The following is a 21,171-nucleotide window of genomic DNA, read 5'->3' as shown; positions in this document are numbered from 1 at the left end:
GAAAATTTAAAGGATGATTTTCACGGTATTGGGTGTCGGCTTCAATACTGACGGCTCTTTTTTCTGATAGTTTTTGGCCATTTTTTTTGAAATTGATTAATCTTGAAAACTATTTTAAGACAGCTTGAGGGCAAGTTTTCCGACGTTCTTTGGAAAAAAACGGGAATTGTTTAACTTTTTAAACAGTTTTTTCACATAGTTTTTCTTGTTCGATAATTCTTGAGTGACGCTCTGTATATCTGTTCACTCTAGCGAGCTTTAGTGTATCATTACGAACCTTCTTTTTTTCTTACCTAACTCGCAAATAAAAATGTTCATTTATATGGAAATTTCACTGAACCATTGGAAATTGCATAGCTTCTTTTCTCTGCTCTATTCGTAGCTAGCGTTTGTCATTAATTAAGCGTCTGTGGCTGAGTGGTTATTGAGTGAGACTCATAATTGCTAGGTCGCAGAAGGTCGGAGGTTGAATCCGAGACGTAGCCGATTTTTCACTTATTCAGGTTAATTTCTACTTTTCCTTTTGCATTTTATAGAGCTGCTTTTTGACGTGTTCTCGACTAATCAATTTTATCAAGCTTTACGAAATCGGATTTAACATTTTTTTCTAGTTATCTTCACCAGAATGGCTCGGTCTATGAAGTTGCAAATTTTTTAGCTTCTCCGGTACACTTGGTTTAGTTAGAGGTATTAACTACTTATAGGTAAGGCAAATGTCCTTGAATCGAAGACCTGTTTTCTTATCAAACTTAGAATTCCGTTTAAAAACAATTGTCAACCTAATGATTGTCCGCTTATGTTTTCTTGGCTTAATTTCCACGTCACGGATTTTTTTGTGCTGCATGCAATTTGCAATAGCCGCTAGCAATTTCAATGTAATTCAAAGTGTGTTTTAGTGGCCTAATTTTGCATCAATTTCAGGGGAAAACGATTTTACTGTTTTTGAGTTCTTCACTTTGTTTTCGGCTCAATGGGAGTTAATTTAGTTTTTTGTTGACCTAATAACCCTCGATAAAAGTGTCTGAATAGTTATCCAACAATGACGGTTGAGTTTCTCGACGTGTTTTTTTTTAAAAAAATAGAACATCTTTGCAGATAAAACTTTGAAGTTGTGATTGTTTCGATTTTGTTTTCCGTTTTAGTGGCTTTTCTTTCGCTTTCTATCTACTAGCTTGCAATCCTGTATTTTCGTGTTCTCGCAAGTGGTTCGAAGCCGCGCTCCGCCTGTAGGTTAATATATTTTTTTGAACATTTAAGGCTCTTCCACGTTCCCTCAACTTTCAATTATTCTGTTTTTATAGTTGTTTAACCTTTTATTGTGGCTGAAAGCGAGATGTTACGATGGAAGTTATGGAGAATACATCTGCTCGTAATTGTTAACTTGTTTACCATGGCAAGATTTATTGCTTTCTCACTACGTTAAAGTAGTTTTCCTAAATTGTAAGGTTGGAGGGAGTGAAAAAAAAGCGAAATTTAATTATCGGCTTATCTATTGTCAGCTTATCAGCTTATTTTCTGTCTGCTTACTTTCCGAAGATTAAACTTTTTGTCTGATATAGCAATTTTACCGTAATTCAAAGTCGCTCTGTAATTTGTAAATATAAATTTAATTTTGAATAATTTCGCTCTGTACTAAAGTTTCGACATTTGTTAGTTTCGACATTCTTATATTGCGTCGTTTGAAGGTTAAAATTAGGTTTTTATGCTTTTCTTTCTCAGGAGGGATGGCGCGTATAAACTTCCAATTCCAAATTTTAGAATTCAAATTTTTTCCAAACATTTTGTTTTCGGCGCAACAGGCGTCTACCCAAGAGTTCTTGGCTTAGTTGCTGCTCTCTAAATGGCGCTGAATGCTTATCAAATGCTGGTAAATGTGATGTGTCATGTTTTTCTTAAATTGCGTATCCATTCAGAGAAACATTAAAAAAAATTTGCGAATTGTAATCTGAATTGACATTTTCCCCGTCTCATTTCCTTGTCGCTAGCTTGCAATGGTTTGTTTTATCGCAAGTCTTGCTAAGCTACGCGTCTTCTCTGTGCCTGAACGCGAAGCGGTCGTGACATCAAGGTGCTCACAATATATTTTATGTATATAACAGTACCTATATCAGTGGCGTGGACAGGAACTTTCTGACGGGATGGGGTTCGAGATCTGCTGAAACCATGGCCTGAGATCTGCCGAAACCCTTGTTTTTTTTTGGTTCTTTTGGTTTTTCAAAAAATTTACAAAGAAAAAATTTTTAATCTAGTATATATTTAAATGCGGGCTTCACTATTACGCCATCTAAATGCGGGCTTCACAATTTTGCACGCTTAAGCTATATCGTATATTGAATTGCTTTTTCGATTTTCCAATTGTGTTTATTTGACAGAGTTTAAAATTAGCAACCCAAAAGTGCGATACTGTCAGGGTCCCCCAGGGGTTGCCAATTCGGCCTCGAAATGTGAATACCCAAATCTTTTAAGTTTACGATACAGATGATTCTTGTGATTTTTTCGAAAATTTTCATCGAAATTAGATTTCATAAATTTTGTCTTCATGATCTTTTGGAACAAAATTAAAGAGGTATCAAATGATAAAAGGCGTGAAAATAATTTAAGGTTAGTTGAAAATGTGTAGTTATTCTCACTTGCGAGAGCAAATGACTTGTAATTCAGACTTTTCCATAAAACAATTTTTCGTACGTCTTACAGCTCTTACTTTATAGATTTTTTTTACATGAACGACCTGGCTTGTGCTGACCAAGTAGAAGCGAATTTCAAGATATTGCATTTCACTCTGAGCCAAAAGTTATATTCATTGTCGGTCGAGAGCGGACTTAATTTTAATTTTACTTTGTTATCCTTGCGATCAGCAAGGCTATTGCAACGGGATACTAGATTTTTCGCCGTAATTAACTTGCTCACAGATTAGTCAATTCAAAAGGTAACTTAGCTGATACATTGTCATTGTACCGCCTATTTAGGATACATTTTTTATTTTGATGGTGGTATTTGCAAGATTTGGCAACGAAATTTATTGCCGAAAATTTAAAGGATGATTTTCACTTTATTGGGTGTCGGCTTCAATACTGACGGCTCTTTTTTCTGATAGTTTTTGGCCATTTTTTTGAAATTGATTAATCTTGAAAACTATTTTAAGACAGCTTGAGTGCAAGTTTTCCGACGTTCTTTGGAAAAAAAGGGAATTTTTAAATTTTTTTAACACTTTTTCCACAGTTATTCCTGTTCGATAACTCTTGAGTGGCATTCTGTATATGTGTTCACTCTAGCGAGCGTTAGTGTATCATTACGAAACTTTTTTTTTCTTTCTTAGCTCGCACTGCCCTCGTACTGGCTGAAATTGACGGAGGATTCGAGGGTTCTGTCAGCTTCGATTTGACATTCAAATAGGCAGGAGCTATCGACTTTGGTAAACTACTGCTTAAGACTGTCAAACAATTTCAGGCCCAACCGTGGTGGGTGCTTACAGGTCCCCCCTCATATTTTGATGTCATGTCTGGAGAAATGGGATACCCCGGTCCGGTATACCCTTCTACATCTGGAGGCGCAGTACCCCCCGGATGCAGCGTGCAGACGCTCCTAATGTCATATTTCATACTCTATTGCCATGGCTTGTTTTTTTTCACAACTAGTTTTTCATTTTGATCTAGTTTTTTCACCTGTTTTTAGTGTTTTGTGTGTTTTTATAGGTGCAGATTTTCAACACAATCTATATCTATTATATATTTAATTGCAGGCTTCACTATTTCGCCATCTTTAAGCTTTTTCAACGTATTTTTTTGCATGTTTAAGCTATATCGTATATTGCAATGGTTAACAATTTTTTGATTTACCTGTTTGATTTCTGTAGTTATTTAATCGACTTTTAAATAAGCAACCTAATAGTGGGATGCGGTGAGGGCTCCTTCTGGGGTTGCGAGTTTGGCTTTCAATTATGAATACAAAATCCTTTTACTTTATGAGATAATTCAGTTAATTGAGAACGCAATTGTTAAAAATTCAAACATGTTCAGAAAACTAAGATTAAAAAACTTTCGCTAAACTTGAAATTACCAAACCTGTAGTCAGTTGTTGTCGAGGTACGCTAATGGATTGTAAATTATGCCTGATTTTCTCAACTCTTTGACATGGTGCTGTCAGAGTACATTTAAGGGCTCAACTCTATAATGGGTGCTGCCAACTTCCAAATCTGCCCTCTAAATATGACAGGTCAAATTTTCAAAAAATTTAGATGTCAGAAAAACTTTCGACACTTTGGAATATAAACCGAACTTGAACTTCTCAATCCTATGATGCGGTGTTTTAAGGGAAAATTTAGGGAAAGTTTCAGGGTACAAATGTGGCTTCTCATTTTTTCTGTTCGAGTCTTTGTTGTCCGAGATGAGTTTTTCAATTCTTTTTCAAAAAAATTTAATTAAAAATTAAACGATTCAAAAAAACTAATTGAAATTAATTCTCAGCCGTATGGTGGGGCGCTGCCAGGTTACAATTTAAGGCAGCAATTCTGCATTCTAAATTTGACTGCTCAATTCCTTTTTGTTTTCGAGTTGTGGCGTTTTTTTTGTTCCTATTTTATTTTTAAGAAAACTTAGACTAAAAGAAAACTAATAACCCTTGCGATTCTGAACTCTATTATGGAGTGCTGTCAGGGTACACTCAGGGGTTGCAAATATGGTCTTCAAGTTTGAGTGCTCAAATATTTTCAGGTTCTGAGATATGGTTTCTTTTATGGGTTTTCATATTTTGTTTCAAATCTGCCCTCCTCCAAATATGACTGATCAAAAGCTTTCAACAGCCGAGATCTGCTGTCGATTTTTTTAGGATTCTTTTTTGATTTCAAAATTCTCTTGTCTGATGAAATTCAGTTGTTTTGGAGACATGACGATTTTGGTCAAAAATGATCTACAATTAATTTTATAAATAATTCAAATAGGAAATGGAAACCCCTGATGGATGAGCCGAGTTTATCTTCGCGGTTGCATAAAATATTGCTCTTATTGTACATTTTTAGAAAGCTCTATTCACGTTCGCATATTTGAAGCACCGTAGATGCGAGTCATGCCATAGTTTTTGATCTCTACTTTTTCTATTGCATTTTTTCTTGTTTTCCTCTCAATAGTTATTGACTTACGGTCTTCATTCGATGTTAAATTTTGATAGCATATTTGATAGCAGCATTTTCGGTACAAATTTAACTAATGGTTTGAAGAGAAATGAAAATCAACAAAAAAATTGCCTTCTATTTTTGACACTATAGTGATAATGAAATTCAGAGAGAACGAAGGTCTTTATTTGAAAACTGAAAACAGATAGGAAACTATTGAATAAAGGGAGCTATCAAAAAATCAGATAATTGGGTATCCCTTTGTCATTTTTGCCCAGTTGAATGTAAGTGGGCTGAGATAGGGTTATATTATTTTCATTTTCTACAATAGGGAATTCTTTTGCTCAAACTTTAATTTATGAAGTTTTATCAGTCCATATTAAAATTTCCTTTTAAGCTACTCGAAAATGTTAGAGAAAAGTGCCTTGGCTCTGTGTGATTTCTTCAATTCATTTTTCATTGGGATTATCAGGGGTCACAACCAATTTTTATCAAGGAAGTTGTTTATTTAGCGAATAGACGGTTAACATTCCTACTTTTCCAGATTTACTTCTTACTACTCGTTAATTGAGGGAACTTTTAATTTCGAACGTTTGGATGTTTTTTTGTTTTTTTTTTGTTGCGAAAAACAAATACTACTCCGGAAACTATTTTGTCGGATTTTTGTGACAAAAAGCCGGTGAGAAAAAGGAAAGACCATCGGCGGGTTAACATTAGGCTTAGCAAAGCAAAAAATATCAAAATTAATGAAAAGACATTTGTGATGTTTGTTTCTTTATAGAAATATGAAACAAGTTGAACCACTGAAAAATATAGACGAGCTCTTGAGCTGGGGTTGTAGCTCCGAAGAGGAACATTTTCTTTCAAAATTACCCGGCTTGCCCAAAATTTATTCTGGGTTGCCAAATCGAAGGCGCACAATGGTATGTCACGACTTCAAAGGCGGCTATAGAAATGATAATTTTGTTCAGATCTCGGATTGCGAAAAATGCGACTTGCAAAATGATTATATTTTCTTTCATTGGGATTATTGCGACTTGTTTGTCTATTTTTCGCATTGTCTGGTTACGATTCCTCCGATTGGATGGATTTGTGCTGCTCATCGTAATTCGACACCTATTTTGGGAACTTTCATTACCGAACATAAGGTAGAAAAAATAATTTCGATGTAATTTTCAATAAGACTTTCGGGAGAGGGTAATGTATATTTATACTTGCGAGAGCAAATCTATTGGGCACGTTACACTCCCCTCCCCCCATATTTGATTTTCAAGTTTGAAAAACTATTTTAGGGCTGTCAATTTAATGGAACTTGACATGTTAAACAAACTAACTTTGTGAACACATTTGTTCTTCGTAGCTTTTATCGTAACATCAAGCGTTTAGGAATTGTAACAATTAAACCAACTTATAAAAAGAGAAAATTTGATTTGTAGGGGGAAGGGAGGGTTTGAAACTTCTGGCCAATTCGTTCTTGGTGTCGTTGTTGGCCAGGACATGTAATTTTTCATAAGGGAAATTTTTCTTTTCAAAAAAATTGTCGGCCTTTTGTTTATGGCCTATTGTTTGATATGAAAAATGTATTTTTGCAAAAGGGATATTTTTCATTTCAAAAAAATTGTCGGTCTTTTGTTTATGGCCTTTTGTTTATCTGCTTATGTTTTGTCTGCACTTGATTAATGTTTCTGAATTGTTAGTTAACATCGGCTGTGGTGTTTTTGAACATGTCTATCCCAATTCAATTCAGACTAAATTTTGAGATTTTAGTAGGTGGGCTTTTTGGTGGGAATATCCGCCTGCCCTCGATTATAATTGATTGTCAGGTATCGTTTAGTGGCAATACCAATAAGAGACAATTGGTTACCGAAAAAATATCCTTTCGCCCTCAAGCTGCTTTTGTTGCCAGGTACAGTGCAGTGCTGATTTAAATTATCCAGATAAAACACAATAAATTTGGAATTTCAAACGCGTTTTTCTCAAATTGGGATGAGTTTAGACAAAAAGTGACGAAGACAGTACTTGCTTAGAATTTTAGCAGAATTAATTTGGTTCAAATTTTTGCAAGATTCAGGTCCAAAACTTTGCCCTAAAAGAGATTATTTTTGTTTTTTTCAGTCAATCAAAGTTGCGCCAAAATTATCTTGTCGGTCACTGGCATAATTACTACACTTGAAATTGCTATCCGTAAATAAGTTTTCGTTCACATTTCTAAGAAATTGTGATTTTGCTTTATTAAAGAAACTCAGCATTATGGAGACCTTTCCCCACTTGGCTTAGAGGTAAGGCGGATGTCTTTGTACCCTAAAGTCTTGAGTTCGAGTCCCGGTCGGACCTCGACTTTTTCAGTATGAAAAAATTTGAAACTTTTGTACGGGAAAAATTGAATTGCCGGACTTTCGTTTGTCCGCTTATGTTTTGTCTGCTTAGTTGCCACATCGAGGAAATTTTCTTGTACTGTCAGCAATTTTCATCGTATATGCAAGTGTTTTTGGCTAACTCCTTTTATTTGTAAAATTAATACCCCTTACCCCTTTGTTGTATATTTTCCTTGGTTTTCTTTTTTTTCGCTTTAAAGCTTTATTTGGCCTAAATGGCTTCGGTTTATTGTTTATCGGCTTAGTCACCCTATTTTGTGCCGCTTCAAAAGCAAAAAATGATCGAGTCTTGGAAAATTTAGATTGTGATGGTAGTTCTCAAAGTTTTCAAACTTAATTGCTCAAATTTTTTTTATGACAACAATTTTTTGAGGATTTTTTTTAAAATTCGGATCAATTTGGCGTCTACCTACTTGTTGTCGGCTAAGGTGCCGCTTGATAAATACTAAAAGCTTATTTAATACTGGCGGTTGTGTTTTTCTACTGTTTCTCTAAAATATTTTTTATTTATGAGTTAAATTGTCAGAATGTGAGTTCTTTTTTATCCCCCCCCCGCCTATTTGAGTGTACTTTTTGAAGCCCAAATAACATTAACTAATCATTGACATTGTGTAAAATAAACCATTTCCGTATAATTCGCATCGTTAATGCCAAGGAATGGGCCATAATATAGCTCAAAATTCCTATGAAGATGAATGATATGCAATCTTGAGATAAAAGTAGAAAACTTTATAATTGGTTTCCAGGCAGGTTACGAATTGTGCTGTCAGCTTCTGAAGGACAAATCAGTATCAGAGAGATTGGCGGACCAGTTGGTCCTCATTGCCCAGAAGTACAAATTGCAGGGATGGTTGATAAACATAGAGAACAAATTGGACTCAGAGCAGATTCAGCCTCTATTAACATGGCTCAAGTATCTACGCACACAAGTTAGTGCTTACTTAGTTTTTGAGTAGAAGTGTGATACTTGGGTCTCTAGGAGAAATCCAGCATGTAAGATGAATCCTCAATTATTGTCAAAATAACCAATTACAATTGAATTAAGGTGTAGGATTTTTCTAATAGTTTTAGGGTTGATAGTTTTAGGCAGTAGCGTCCTAGGGAGGATTCTGGTTGCTCAATTTTTCCAAATTGTCATCTTTACGACATCCATTTTTGTCTGACCAACCTCAAAATTGATCTAAAGGCGTCTTTGGCCCCAATATAACTAATTTTGAGGGGGAACGCGCGCCGAAAAAACGCAATTTTTTGGCTAAAATTTTGGCCAGATTTTTGAAAAATTTGCCTGCTGCACGGAAAATTCTTGACAAAATAAGGTCTTTATATGGTTTTTGGTTACCTCGGAAAATTAAATTGATTGACCTATAAAAAAATGGTCCGCAAAATTTTCCGAAAAACCGCCACCCTTGAAAAATTTCTTCGCACGCCACTCATTTTAGGGTTGAAGTACCCATTTTTTTCTCAGGGATCAAACAAGCTTACTTTTTCTTTATTCTGTTCTATATTTTTACCAATAAATTTCTCTCTGTGGATAAATAATGGTAACTGTTTCAATTTTCACTCAGTTTCATTTTTCTCCTCACTAAACATATACATGGTCCGTGATATATCTGTACAAACTGAATGTTAGAAAGAGCTCTTTAAGGTTAACTGTTTTGACCCCTAGACCACAATGCTGGTGTGACCAAAGTTAGTTCATCCAGTTTGGTGTTGTTACAACGGGACATTTGACCTGTTAACGGGATAGCGACGTTTGAATACGCCCTTGGTCCATCCACTTCATCTGTATACCTGTATAAATATAATTATGTCTGACAAAATTCTGACATTGTTTGCAAATATTTCACATTTAAACAACTGAAGAAATAAATTATTTCTTTCTGACTGATATAACGGGATTATTGGTGTTAAGCTGCACGACAATGTGCCTCATAGTCATCTGGTGTGGTACGACAGCGTGAGAGCAGACAATGGTAAACTCCAGTGGCAGGACGAACTGAATGGTCTAAACATGCCATTCTATCAGGCATGTGACGCAATCTACCTCAACTACTGCTGGAATGAGAAAAAAGTGAAGAACTCTGCGGAGAATTCGAAACCAAAAGAGGTGAGATAATTAAAATGCTTTTTGTTCCTATCTAAAAGTCTATGAACGATATCTAGATCTGAATGGTTCTAGATTCGAAACTTGAACCTATTAAAAACTTTTCATAATATTACTACAAGCGTTATGCGTCGCTTCATAATAAGATTATTGCGTATATTGTCTCAGTCATCCCTAAAAAAACGTTTATAGATGTGATTCATATCTCAAAAAATGCCCACAGCAACCTGCTTTTAAACAAAATTCGACAACTAATTGAAACACCTGTGGGCTAATTTTTTCAGGTAGAAAAGAGAGTTCGGTTCGATCATGCTGAAGATCTCATATTCAGATTCGACCGAAATGATCTCAGAATCACCGCTTTTCGACCCACCCTGAGAGGATCGAATGAAGGGATCGGTCGAATCATGGGTCGATTTGCTGACCGGAAATCATAATTAATAGGCGGATCCCTACAATTTAAAGATCCAGGGGCTCCCACGAAAAAAGAAATTTTTCGAATGTTTTGTAACAAAAATCGCTCGGTTTTTTGTCTTACAAATTTCAAGCGATAATTCTTGCAATATTAAAAAAAAGTTAGTCGATAAACCAAGCGTTCGTTTCTATGATTTTCCACTTTTGTGAAACTTATTTTGTTCACGGCAAAATTCACATTAAAAGATGACAATGTTTAACAGTGTCCGGCTAAGTCGACTAACAACATAAAAATTGGATATAGTTCGACGCTAAAAGTTGAAAAGGAACATCGTTTCGGCCGAATCTGAAGTCGAGCAACTCGACACAGGGTGGTACTAGTTTAAGTGTTATGTCTTCAGATGATCAAGGGCGGCTGTAGCAAAGTTGAATGAGTTACAATTCGATCACTTTCATACAGGGGGTTGCGCAGGGTCTTTCGCAAATTGTTTTTTTTTTTTGGGGGGTTGCGCCGCATATCTAAATTAGTGCTTTTGAAAAATTTAAGTGTCATTTGGCCAAAAATTAATACCAAATAATTGTCAGTTTCTGAAATGAAGGAGCGGTAGCTTTCTCCACCTTGCCAAAAGCCGCCCCTGAATGCTGATTTTACCTGCGATTTGCACATGCTTTGTAACTTAAGCAGACTTGAAATATTGAACTAACTCCATCAAGATTTTTGTTTTCTGTATGAATACTGAATAATGGTTGATATGAGCTAAATAAATGATGTAGGTCAATAATGGCGGTACCGACCAATTGTCACAGACGGGTGCACTGAAAGGTCCCTATGACGTGTATGTTGGACTGGACGTGTTTGGAAGGGGGTGTTTTGGAGGAGGCAAGTACAACTCGGACAAAGCTGTCATAGGTGAGCTTCTAAAGTAGTTACTTATTAGCAGTAGCAGATTTAGGGGGGGGGGGGGTTGGTGAAGTGCGCCCCTCTCAGGGATTCGAACCCTTTGACTACTCAAAGGGTCGTTCCCCCTGTGGTACCATTTTAAGACCTCTATTTTTGGCTGGCGGACCATTAAAATATTCTAAAGGCGCCTTACACGCCAATATATAGTAATGTTGAGGGGGAGAGTGAACCAAAAAAAACGACTTTTTGTTCTAAACTGTCCAAAAAGTGGCTGAAAACGCCTTTTTGGCCTGTTTTTTTTCGAAAGTTGCTTGCGGCTCAAAATTTGGCGAAAACGGTCTTTTTAGTGCTCTGGGAGTGCTCAAAAATTAATTTGGTTGACCTAAACAAATCCGCCCTTACTCGAGAAAACCCTAAATCCGCCCCTTCTTATCAATCTCTATTTTTAAGATTAATCCAAGTATTTGGTAAGATTTAGATGAAAGGAATTGAGGATGGGTCTTCCGCTATTTTTGGCTGCCGAAAAAAATTCGTTTTTTGTTGCCGTGGCATAATATATTTCTACCTAAATGTTCAGATTTCACCAACTTGGGGAATAACTGAATAATGTTTTTATGGGAAAATCAATGAGACTGATCGAAACGAAGATATTTAGTTTTGTTAAGTAAAAAAGAACCAAATGATTTTTCACTTATATAGGTCTAAAATTTGTTCACGCTCGAACTGATTTTTCTCGGTTTGACTTTATTTTTAAGTTCACTTCATTTTCTTTGTTAAATGAAGGCGAAATCCACTATCGAACAGCAAAAGTGTAAAGTTCACGAACATTGTGAATGACTCAAGTAGTGTTGAGGCGCGTCGGTAATGATGGTGCCCAACAATCATATGATTGCGGGTTCAAATCGCACGTTTGCTGCTATTTACAAGGTGAGCTCTTGCAAGATGGCCATAGCTTAGTCAGTCAACTGGAAATAATTAACCTTCTGGTTAGGCCTCTGGCTGGTTAACTTAAAAAAAATGGATATTGATTTTCTGATTTCCCATTGGAATAAAAAAATTACCTAGTGACCTAGTTTTCACTAAATGGGATATTTCACTAGGAACGTGCCAGTCATAATTAGTATTCAACTTAAAAGAGCTTCAACGTGGCGTTTTATTTCTCAATTTTTTCAATCATTTTTTTCGGTTTTCTGGTTCTTTTCTCTTTTCCTACTGTCGGATGGCTATGTTTTTTGGCTATTCATGAGATAAATGTTTAGGACGATTTATCCACAAAGGAAAGGACCGACATACGAGCTGTTCAGCTCTTAACGGATAACCGCTGTTGTGCCACTGGTTAAGATTTACATGCAATTTTTTTGGCTATTTTTCTGGGCTGGGTAATCTTGCCTCACCCCCAAGCAACGAGCACGGATCATGGTGGGCCTCGGATATCCGACCTTTCGATTAAGAGGCGGAGACGTAACACACTTCACCGCCGCTCCCCTAAAGAGCTTCAACTAGGTGTTTTATTATTCTTCAATTTTTTCGATCTTTTTTTTGGTTCTCTGGTTCTTTTCACTTTTCCAACTGCCGGTTGTCTGTTTTTTGGATGTTAATTCATTTATTTTTTAGTATGTGCTAAATTTGACATATCTTTGGCAATATTCGCTCCTGGATGGTCGCTCGAATGTGCCTCTGGTAAAATTCAGTGCGATAACTCGTTTCTAACAAGAGACAAAACTTTGTGGAGTAAAATGGAACCTTATCTACCTGCTAAAGAATCAACCATGATCGATCTTCCATTCGAAACAAATTTCAATTTTGGACTCTGTCGGAATCAAAATGATGGAGAGAGTTTCGACACAGCTCTTTACTCCTTATGTTCGACTGCAACGTTCCCCGCAAATGCGCTCAACTACATGACTGGGTTAGTAGCAAGGTTTTATTGTGGGATTTTCTAAAGGATAGATTTTGGGCCACACTTACCCAGGCATACCAGGTGTGACAATTTGAACTTAAACTTCATACTACAGAAACAGTATTGTGAGTGTTGCCTATATTTTAGGTTTTGCGATCATGCCAGCTATATGACAATTTTTATATACAATTGTTATAATTTCCGCTTTCCCAAAACGTCAAAATAATATTATTCCAGGAATGTCAAATATCAAGGACTGGAATTTTCTGAAGGGATCTACCTCGGATTAGACGAATTGCTGAACCAAAATTGCATGTCAATTGCAAATTTGAAGTTTGACGGTGCTGAACAAATAAATTTAGAGGTTAATTTCGAATCTTTGATTGAAGGTGGAATTTTGTCTGCAGATATTGAGGTGGCAGATAAGCTTGGTGGCATCTTTGTGTGCGCAGTTTTGTTCGGATTAGCTGACAAAAATGATTTACGTTCATCGAAAATCGAAAGAGTTCAAAAGAGCTTGTTTAGAGAAGATGGCAATAAAATAGAGCAAGTTAAGTTATTTGTGAAGATTGAAGCTGATTTTGTGAAGACAGTTGATACAAATAAAAGTGGCCCAATTTTGAAGTTTAATCGTATAAAGTTAATTTAAATATATTTCTGGTGATGAATTTGAAAAGTTTTATTTCCTATTAGACGATGTTAAACTGAATCAGGCGGCAAGCTCATTTTGAAAACTTTTATACTTATTTTTTGAGTTTTCCTGTAATTTTGAATCTACCGTTTGACATTTTTTGCTTGTTTGCGAAGTGTAGCTTCGTATATGTTCAAAACTTACTCATCATTCACTGAGTCACCAATATTTACACGGGCAAAGCTTGTGTGATAGTATGAACTCTTTTTTTCCAACGTAAGTCGCAAATATTGTTGCGACAAAATGTAATCATTTTGAAAGTGTTCATTTTGATCAATAACCATCTATCAAGTACAGCCCATGCTAAGGATATTAACACCTTCAACGTATCATGGATCTGTAGCGTAGAGGTAGGGAAGGAGACCCACAGCAAAAAAAAAGAGGATTCGAACCTGGGCAGGTCGGATGTTTTTCATGAAGTTTTTCGTATACTAGTTAAAATGCGTCACTTCTATAAATTCAGGCAAGTTAGTTGGTAAATTTTTTTTTTCAAATTGACTGGTACTCATTCATTTTTTCCCAGTAGCATTATCGGTCATACTTTTGCTTGCGTGTGCGAAGTGCAACTTCACATCTGTTTTTAAACTTTTATCTTTTTCTCAACACTGAAAAAGAATCGAATATTGCGAGGCTCGCATCAATAAAAAGAAATCTTGTGCTGCATTGTAGTTTTTACAATACAATTCTTTACAGTAGGTGGCAGATGCAAATGTTTTAACTCAGCTGAGCAAAAAAGGCTGGTTCTCGCTAGGATTCGATATCGGGCGTTTGGTCCTACTGTCAGATGTTTTCAATCAGTCTGCGAATTGTGCAGTGACAAGATTAGACTGAAACTCATAACCTAGAAATACTTGTTTGAAACTCTCGTCAAAACTTTGATATCATATATTTTCTCCTATCTTTTCATTTTGTTTAAAACAGTGGCAAAGAGTTCAAGGATAGTGCGAAGTAGAAGAGAAATTGACGAAATTCTTAATTATGTACGATTATTTTCATTTACTTATTAAAGACGAAATTCACGTTGATGATATTATCCCCTTTTCCCCCATCATTACCCTTACGATAAGCAGGGGTGTAAAAAACGGGTACAAGGTGTTTTCCCCGTAAATAACTTAAGGTACAGAATAGTCAAATGTATAGGAATGGTAAATTTCAGACGTTCTCAGTTTCTTGAAAATTCGAAAAAAAACTACCTTCATTTAGGTATTAAAGTAAATAGGTGTAGTCCGTTTCCGGTGTTAATTTTTTTCAAATAATTTTCATGAAAGAATTATTTGAATTTAAAAAATTGATTTTTTTTCGGATTCGTGGTTTTCAGCCTAGTTTCCATCCGTTGTTTTCCTGTTTTTTAAGTGAACTTTGTTTTGTTTCTTACTGTTTTTTTCGCCTTTTTGTTAGGCATGGATTTTATTTCCGATTTTGAAATCTTTTTACTCGTGTTAAAAGTCTGTAGTTGTAATTTTACATTTTTATTTTTATAATTGTTGGACTTCCGTCATTTTGCTTAAATTTTGTCGGCTTAGTTGTCACATCGCAAATTTTGTTTTTCCTGTAAGCAACTTTCAATGCAAGTGCAAAAGTTGTTCTTTGATGGTCTAGGGAAGTGGACTTGAAACGTTTTAAATAAATTTGTTTTTCGGCTCAGCAGGTGTCTGCTTAAAGCCTGTCGGCTTAGTTGTCATATTACTGATTTTTCTCTGTAGGCAACTTCCTTTGTAGTTGAAAATGCAAGTGTTGTTCATTCTTGTCTCAGGTGGGACTTCAAACTATTAAGATTTTTCATGAAATCCTTTTTTCCGCTCAACTGCTCAAAGACTGCCTGCTTTATTTTGACTTCGCAAGCTAATTTATTTTTAAATTTTTTGTTATTTTAGGCTAAAATGAACTTCTATCAAGACATTGGAAAGTTAAGTTTTTGGTAGAATTAGTTTTTTTCAACGTTTTCCATTTTTTTCTACTTATGTTTTTTATATTTCTGTTTAATCGCAAGTTGTGCGTAGCTCCGCTTCGCCTGTGTGGGAAAATTGAAGCAAATTTTGGGGTCTTGGCCCTTTCGCATTTTAAACATTACTCTTCAACAAATTCTAGCACGAAACAAAAAAAAAGTAACGTGGTGGGGCTATATATTTTTGTTACTCGGGTTGAGGTGCACTGATGGTAAATTCGGAGCGTTTGTGTTAAAAATTTTGTTAACAATTTCCGGATACAAGTTTCCAACATCATGTACCCAAAGTCATGCCAAGAATCATGTGAATAGATAATAATGTAGGTCATTTAATCGATCATATTGTACCCCTTTTAGTCGTAATTTGAACGACATAACAAAATTTCCAGAAAGTTTTCTCCGCTTCGACAAAAATTGATCTGATGAAAAATTGAACTTATGATTTGTCTAATTTTGCGCAAATAAAGCGAGCGAATAGGCTTATAATTTAGCGATAAGCGTTTTTTTAAGATTTCAGTTTTTTTTACCAGTAGAATTGATTCTTGATGTTTCTTATTCTTACTGGAGTTTTTTATTCAATTTGCAGGATTTTTGTATTCGTTTCTTTTCATTTTTTTCAAAGAAAATTCTTGTTGAATACGCCAGCTTAATAAAACTATCGAATATGTCAGTTTCAGTAGAATTAAGTTTCAAACTTTTGTTTGGATCACTTCATCACACCACAAGGAAAAAACGACGCAATTTGAAAAAAAAAAGAAAATTTATTTTAATTTTCTTGTTCATTTTGGTTGGAATGTTTTGCGCTAGTTGCAGAGCACCTGTTTTCTTTTGTTAATTTTCACGTTCATTAGTCTAATATACGACTTTTTCGTTGTTTCTTGTTCATTTTCGCTTTTGCTTTGTTTGCTTCCCTCCAGTTTTAAACTAGAAATGTTAGGAAATCTAGCTTGTATCCTAGCAAATTTAACCACACATTGATATCGTTTGGTCAAATTGCGATAGTTGTATCAAACCATAGAAAACCATAAACACATTCCTTGAAGTTAGAAGGGAGTCAATGCGATTTTTTCAACTACGTAGAACAAGCTGAAAATTGTTCTAAGAAAGTCGAAAAGTTTAGTTTTTTTTTGCAGAACTTTGCTATGAAATTAGGCTCAGAAAAGATAACTAATTTCTGTTAAATATAGGGCAAGAAGCTTAGATTAAATTTTTGGGAAAAAATGACATTAAAAATCATAATAATGATAAACATGAAAAATTCGAAATTCAATAAAAAAAAATGGATTGACTTACACATCAAATAATATTTTTTGACAATTTCTGTTTCAGATTTGTTGAATTAGTTAATGGCTATTAGGTTAAAGAAGCAGTTCAAGTGTCTTGTGGCTGGGCAGGAGTTCATCAACATCAGACTGAGACTGAGTTACGAGGGATGTCGCAACAGAGAGTACTACAAAATAATCTGTTCCTATCAGGTGAGTGGAGTATACAATGGAGAATGGAAGGAGAGTTGAAATAAAGCAAACTTGCGACAGAAGTGTAATTCATTCAATTGTTTTTGGTGAATTGAACTAGTTCCAAGGCAAAGTATTATATCAAATGGAAAGTTAAGGATTTCTATTACATGTTGGTTAATTCGGTGCTTTACTGTTCTAACGTTGAAAATGTGATCGACCAACGCCATAAAAGTAATCGAAGTAAGTCATCAGGAAACGTGGAACAGCACCATTGGGTGTTCAACAGAATGCCGCATCTACAACGAACGAGCTCTCAAATGTCAAGTTGTTTTACATGTCAAATTTATTAGAAATCGATTTAAAACTGGCTCGCGTCTTGCAGCTCGCAACAAAAACCAATCAAAATTCGAATAAACATTATCGATAGGTCCTACTTGATATGAACTAAATCGGTAAGTGGAAATTATCGCAACTTTTAATAGGTGCCCGAAAGATTTGACAAGAAGCGACCGAGACACAGACCAATGGAGGTGTTGGAGGAGCTGGGCTGGATGGACTATCTGGCAAATGCACAAGGTCACCGACTGTTTGCTTTAGATGTCAGCCGGATAAAGCACTGGCTGGCACTGGGAGTATACCCAACGAAACCGGTGGCTATGGCATTAGGTTCATACATAATTTTCTCATCGATTATTTTAGAGAAGTGTCAAAAAAAAAATTGCGTATATGCGAAGCTCAGCTTCGCAAATAAGCGGTACAACACAAACATAGCATTGGAAGCTAGCGGACAGAACATGGATGTCACTCTATCGAAGAATAATTTTAAAAAAAGTCGAAAATGAAGTTAGATCTAGAGAAAAGTCATACATTTATCGCATGATGTTCATTTTGACTAAAACAAGTCAAAGAACACTTGCACCAGCAATGAATAAGCATTCAAAATCATTATGTGGACAAATTAAACACGAAAAAGCATAACAATTTATATTTTTTCAAATCAAGCCAAAAGAGGTAACTTAGCCAATAAAACATAAGCCAAAATCATTACGCCAAAAAAAAAGAAAAATAAAAGGTAATTGTACAAAATTATAGTTATAACATTACACAACGAGTTTCAATTATAGTTCAAATCGCTTGAATCAAAAGAAAAGTCATGCTTTGAAGAAATAAAGTCAGATGCTTTATGAACTTAAGCCGACAGAAATTAAGCAGACAAACGATACTCCGACAATTCATGTTTTCCCAAAATAATTTTCAATTTCCAAACATCCGAATCCGACACTGCAAAAGTTTCAATAATTCGAGGCTCATTTTTACTTTTTCTTCACTTAAAGGAGTTCCGTTTTGTCGTTTTCTGGCTATTGTTTGCGAAGCGCAGCTTGGCCTCTGCGTAACAAACTATATATTATATTATTTTTTCGATGTCTTTAAGTTCATGGACATTTTTTCAGCTTTCTGATGCCGATGTTTCTTGAAGGTCATCTTCAACAACATTCAAAGAAAAATCATGCAAAAAACTTATTTTTCTTGAACCAGTTGAACCATTTTGAGCAACTTTCATAGTTTAGTCATGATTTATAGTCATGTTTAGTCATCTTTGCAGGTCTGGCAGGGATATTGCCAGTACACCCAGAGTCTTACTTAATTGCAGCCAGGAATAGAGATGAAATCAAGAAACTGAAAGACGAAGAATCTGAAATTCCAATTTTGATTGAGCCTGGCTATGACAAGCAGTATTTCACTTCAGCTCTGGATGTTGCATTGAAAGCGAAAAACCTTGGCGATATGTGGAAATATTGAACATTATTTTTGTCCATTATATAATAATTAAAGTAACTATAGTGATTTTTTTTTTTTTCTTTAGTGGTTTTTTGTTTTTTTTCTTCAGTGGTTTTTTCGTTTTTTTCCCATGAGATAATAGCAGAGATGATAGTTTTGCTAGCAAAATTGTTTGATTTCATTTTTACCTGGCTACTGTTAAAATAGCTCTTTGGTGTAATTTGTAAAACAATGACCTTTGCGTGAAGTTAAGCCAAATTTTTTGTCAGTCTCCTAGAGTAATTTTTGGAGAGTTGATTTTTTTCGATTGTTTCCATTTCTCGTCACATGTAAATTTCAATTTTGTAAAAATTTTCAAACATTGTCTGTAAAAATTTTCAAACATTGTCAAAATACAATCAAACTATGCTCTTTAAACTACAAATTTTTGTGAATACATTTTTTCTTCATACTTCACATCGTATCCTCAAGCGTTTGGACATAATAACAGGTTTTAAAAAATTAAAAACAAAAAATTTGTAGGGAAATTGAAACGCCCGTCCAATTCGTTCTTGTCGTTGTTGGCCAGGACAGGACCTGCAATTTTTCAAAGGGAAATATTCCATTTCCAAAAATTGTCGGCCTATTGTTTATCTGCTAGTCACGCATTCAGTCATAAAAACTTGTAAATCATCAAATAAATTGAAAATTTTGAAATATTGATAGAAAAGAGCAAAAAAGTTCTTTTTAATTCAATTTTCATTTTCAGTACGTAGAAACTTAGGCATAAAAATGATCCCATATAGGACAAGTTGGCATAGGGCCAATTGACTTGGCGCAAATAGTCCTGACACCTTAATTTCAGCTGTCAATTTTTATGGATTATTTCAAAGTGGAAATAAATTCAGTTTGTCAAGAAAAATCCATATTTTTAGTTTGAATCGTTTGATAAAAATGACTGCAAGGAAACGGAGCAGTCAGAGACTTCTCATGTTCTGCCTTTCAGTCGTTTTTTTATAATCATGCTGCAAAATGAAAAAAAAAATTGCAGACTGTCTGCTCGCGATGGTTCTCTACCGCTATTTAATTTTCACCTACTTTTGCTCCGATGATCAGAAGGAGTAGAATAACAAACAATTCCGGACACAATCACGCGAGAGATCTATCATACTACTTGCGCTGAAGAAAGAGAGATAGCTTTTCTCGCAAACACTTTGAAGACCATTTTCTTTTTATCTGTCAATTTAAACACATCTCTTCCTCTAAAGTTGGATAGAATGTTTTTCTCGTCACTTGCTCTTCCTTGTTTATCTTTGAAGTAATGCTTCCCCTGCCAGCAGTTCATAGGTGATAAAAATAAAAAGGAAGGTTAGCTAAGCCTGGGCTAGTATACCGGAGTGCTTTAATCGCATGAATCCAATTGTCCTCCATTCAACTCTTTTATCCAGTAAAAACCTAAAATCTCGCACATTGTATCCCCATTCTTTCTTACACTTGCGAATTGTAGTGAACGGAGTGTAATAGTACGACTATTTTTTTTCTAACCTAAGTCGCAAATATTGGTGTCACTTTTGGGGCACCTTTACAGCTTTTTGATAGCATGTGCTTTGTCATTCGATCAGTAATAAGTTAATGCAGTTGATGCATTTGTCATTGTTCAAATGAACCGAATAATGCTATTTGCTTCAAACATCAATGGAATTATAAAGAACGGTAATAAAGAATGGAATGGTTCGAGTGATATCTCTTTTTAAAGGACGACATTTAAACAATTTTTAAAACATTTTACGGTGTCGAGCAAAACCGGTTTGAAAATTATGATTTTTGGTCAAATTTCGAGCTTAAAGGTGAGCTTGCAGGCTTACATTAGCTTATTTAAGCTTAAATTAAGCTGTGAAAACTTAATTTTACTCAATTAATGTTAGTTTTTGGAGTTTTCTAGCGCCATTTTGGGAATCAAAAACTCCAAAAAAAATCTGCAAAAAATTGAATTGTTTTGAAAATTTGTTAAATTATTTTATCGATTATGTTACGTTTTTCTAGTCATTTTTCTTTGAAAATTGTTTTCCAGTTGGCATTTTTGACTATGATTGACGCTCTTTCCTAATTTTTATTTTTCGTTCAGATTTTTTTAATCACACAGCACAGAGAAAACGACACTAATATGGGAAAAATGTATTTTTCAAGACGATGGTCGGAACAATCTGTGCTACTTGCACAGTAACCGGCTATCCTTGTTTATTAATTGCAAAGTGGAGCTTGTCTTGCAAAATAGAGGCAAACTGTGGTGTGAGTCCTTTGGGGGGCGTTTCTTTTTGATATCTATAATTGTGATTAGACAGTGGTCTCTCTATTTAGGCGGTTGTTAATGTGGGTAGAATGTAGCTCCCTTGGCGCGAGTGGTTTTAAAAGGTTGATTATGAAGCCCCCAGTTCTAGATGAGCAGTGAATACTTCGTACATTTGATTGATAATTCATTCACTAAAAGCGTTATCTATTCAAAAATTGGAGATAGTTGC

The 21,171-nt window shown here is 35.2% G+C and overlaps 3 protein-coding genes across 3 annotated transcripts in view; 2 read left to right on the top strand and 1 right to left on the bottom strand.

The window, feature by feature from the left end:
- Positions 1 to 21,171, bottom strand: part of LOC134847567 (casein kinase I-like) — a 584,249-nt gene that overhangs the window by 219,545 nt on the left and 343,533 nt on the right. The gene's annotated exons all lie outside the window — the stretch shown is intronic.
- On the top strand, positions 5,785 to 13,455 carry LOC134848371 (cytosolic endo-beta-N-acetylglucosaminidase-like). The gene is made up of 6 exons (XM_063865781.1): positions 5,785 to 6,255; positions 8,229 to 8,411; positions 9,395 to 9,589; positions 10,775 to 10,910; positions 12,516 to 12,810; positions 13,039 to 13,455. The coding sequence occupies exons 1-6, from the start codon at positions 5,893 to 5,895 to the stop codon at positions 13,448 to 13,450; spliced, it is 1,584 nt and encodes a 527-aa protein (XP_063721851.1). The 5' UTR covers positions 5,785 to 5,892; the 3' UTR covers positions 13,451 to 13,455.
- LOC134848753 (small ribosomal subunit protein bS16m-like) lies at positions 16,784 to 18,694 on the top strand. The gene is made up of 3 exons (XM_063866265.1): positions 16,784 to 16,912; positions 17,377 to 17,560; positions 18,498 to 18,694. Exons 1-3 carry the CDS (start codon positions 16,784 to 16,786, stop codon positions 18,692 to 18,694), a joined length of 510 nt encoding a protein of 169 aa, XP_063722335.1.

This window comes from Symsagittifera roscoffensis, chromosome 6 (assembly GCF_963678635.1).
Source record: "Symsagittifera roscoffensis chromosome 6, txSymRosc1.1, whole genome shotgun sequence".
Classification (NCBI taxonomy): domain Eukaryota; kingdom Metazoa; phylum Xenacoelomorpha; order Acoela; family Convolutidae; genus Symsagittifera; species Symsagittifera roscoffensis.
Note: the sequence above shows the minus strand (reverse complement) of the source record. Positions and strands in the feature narration are given on the sequence as shown.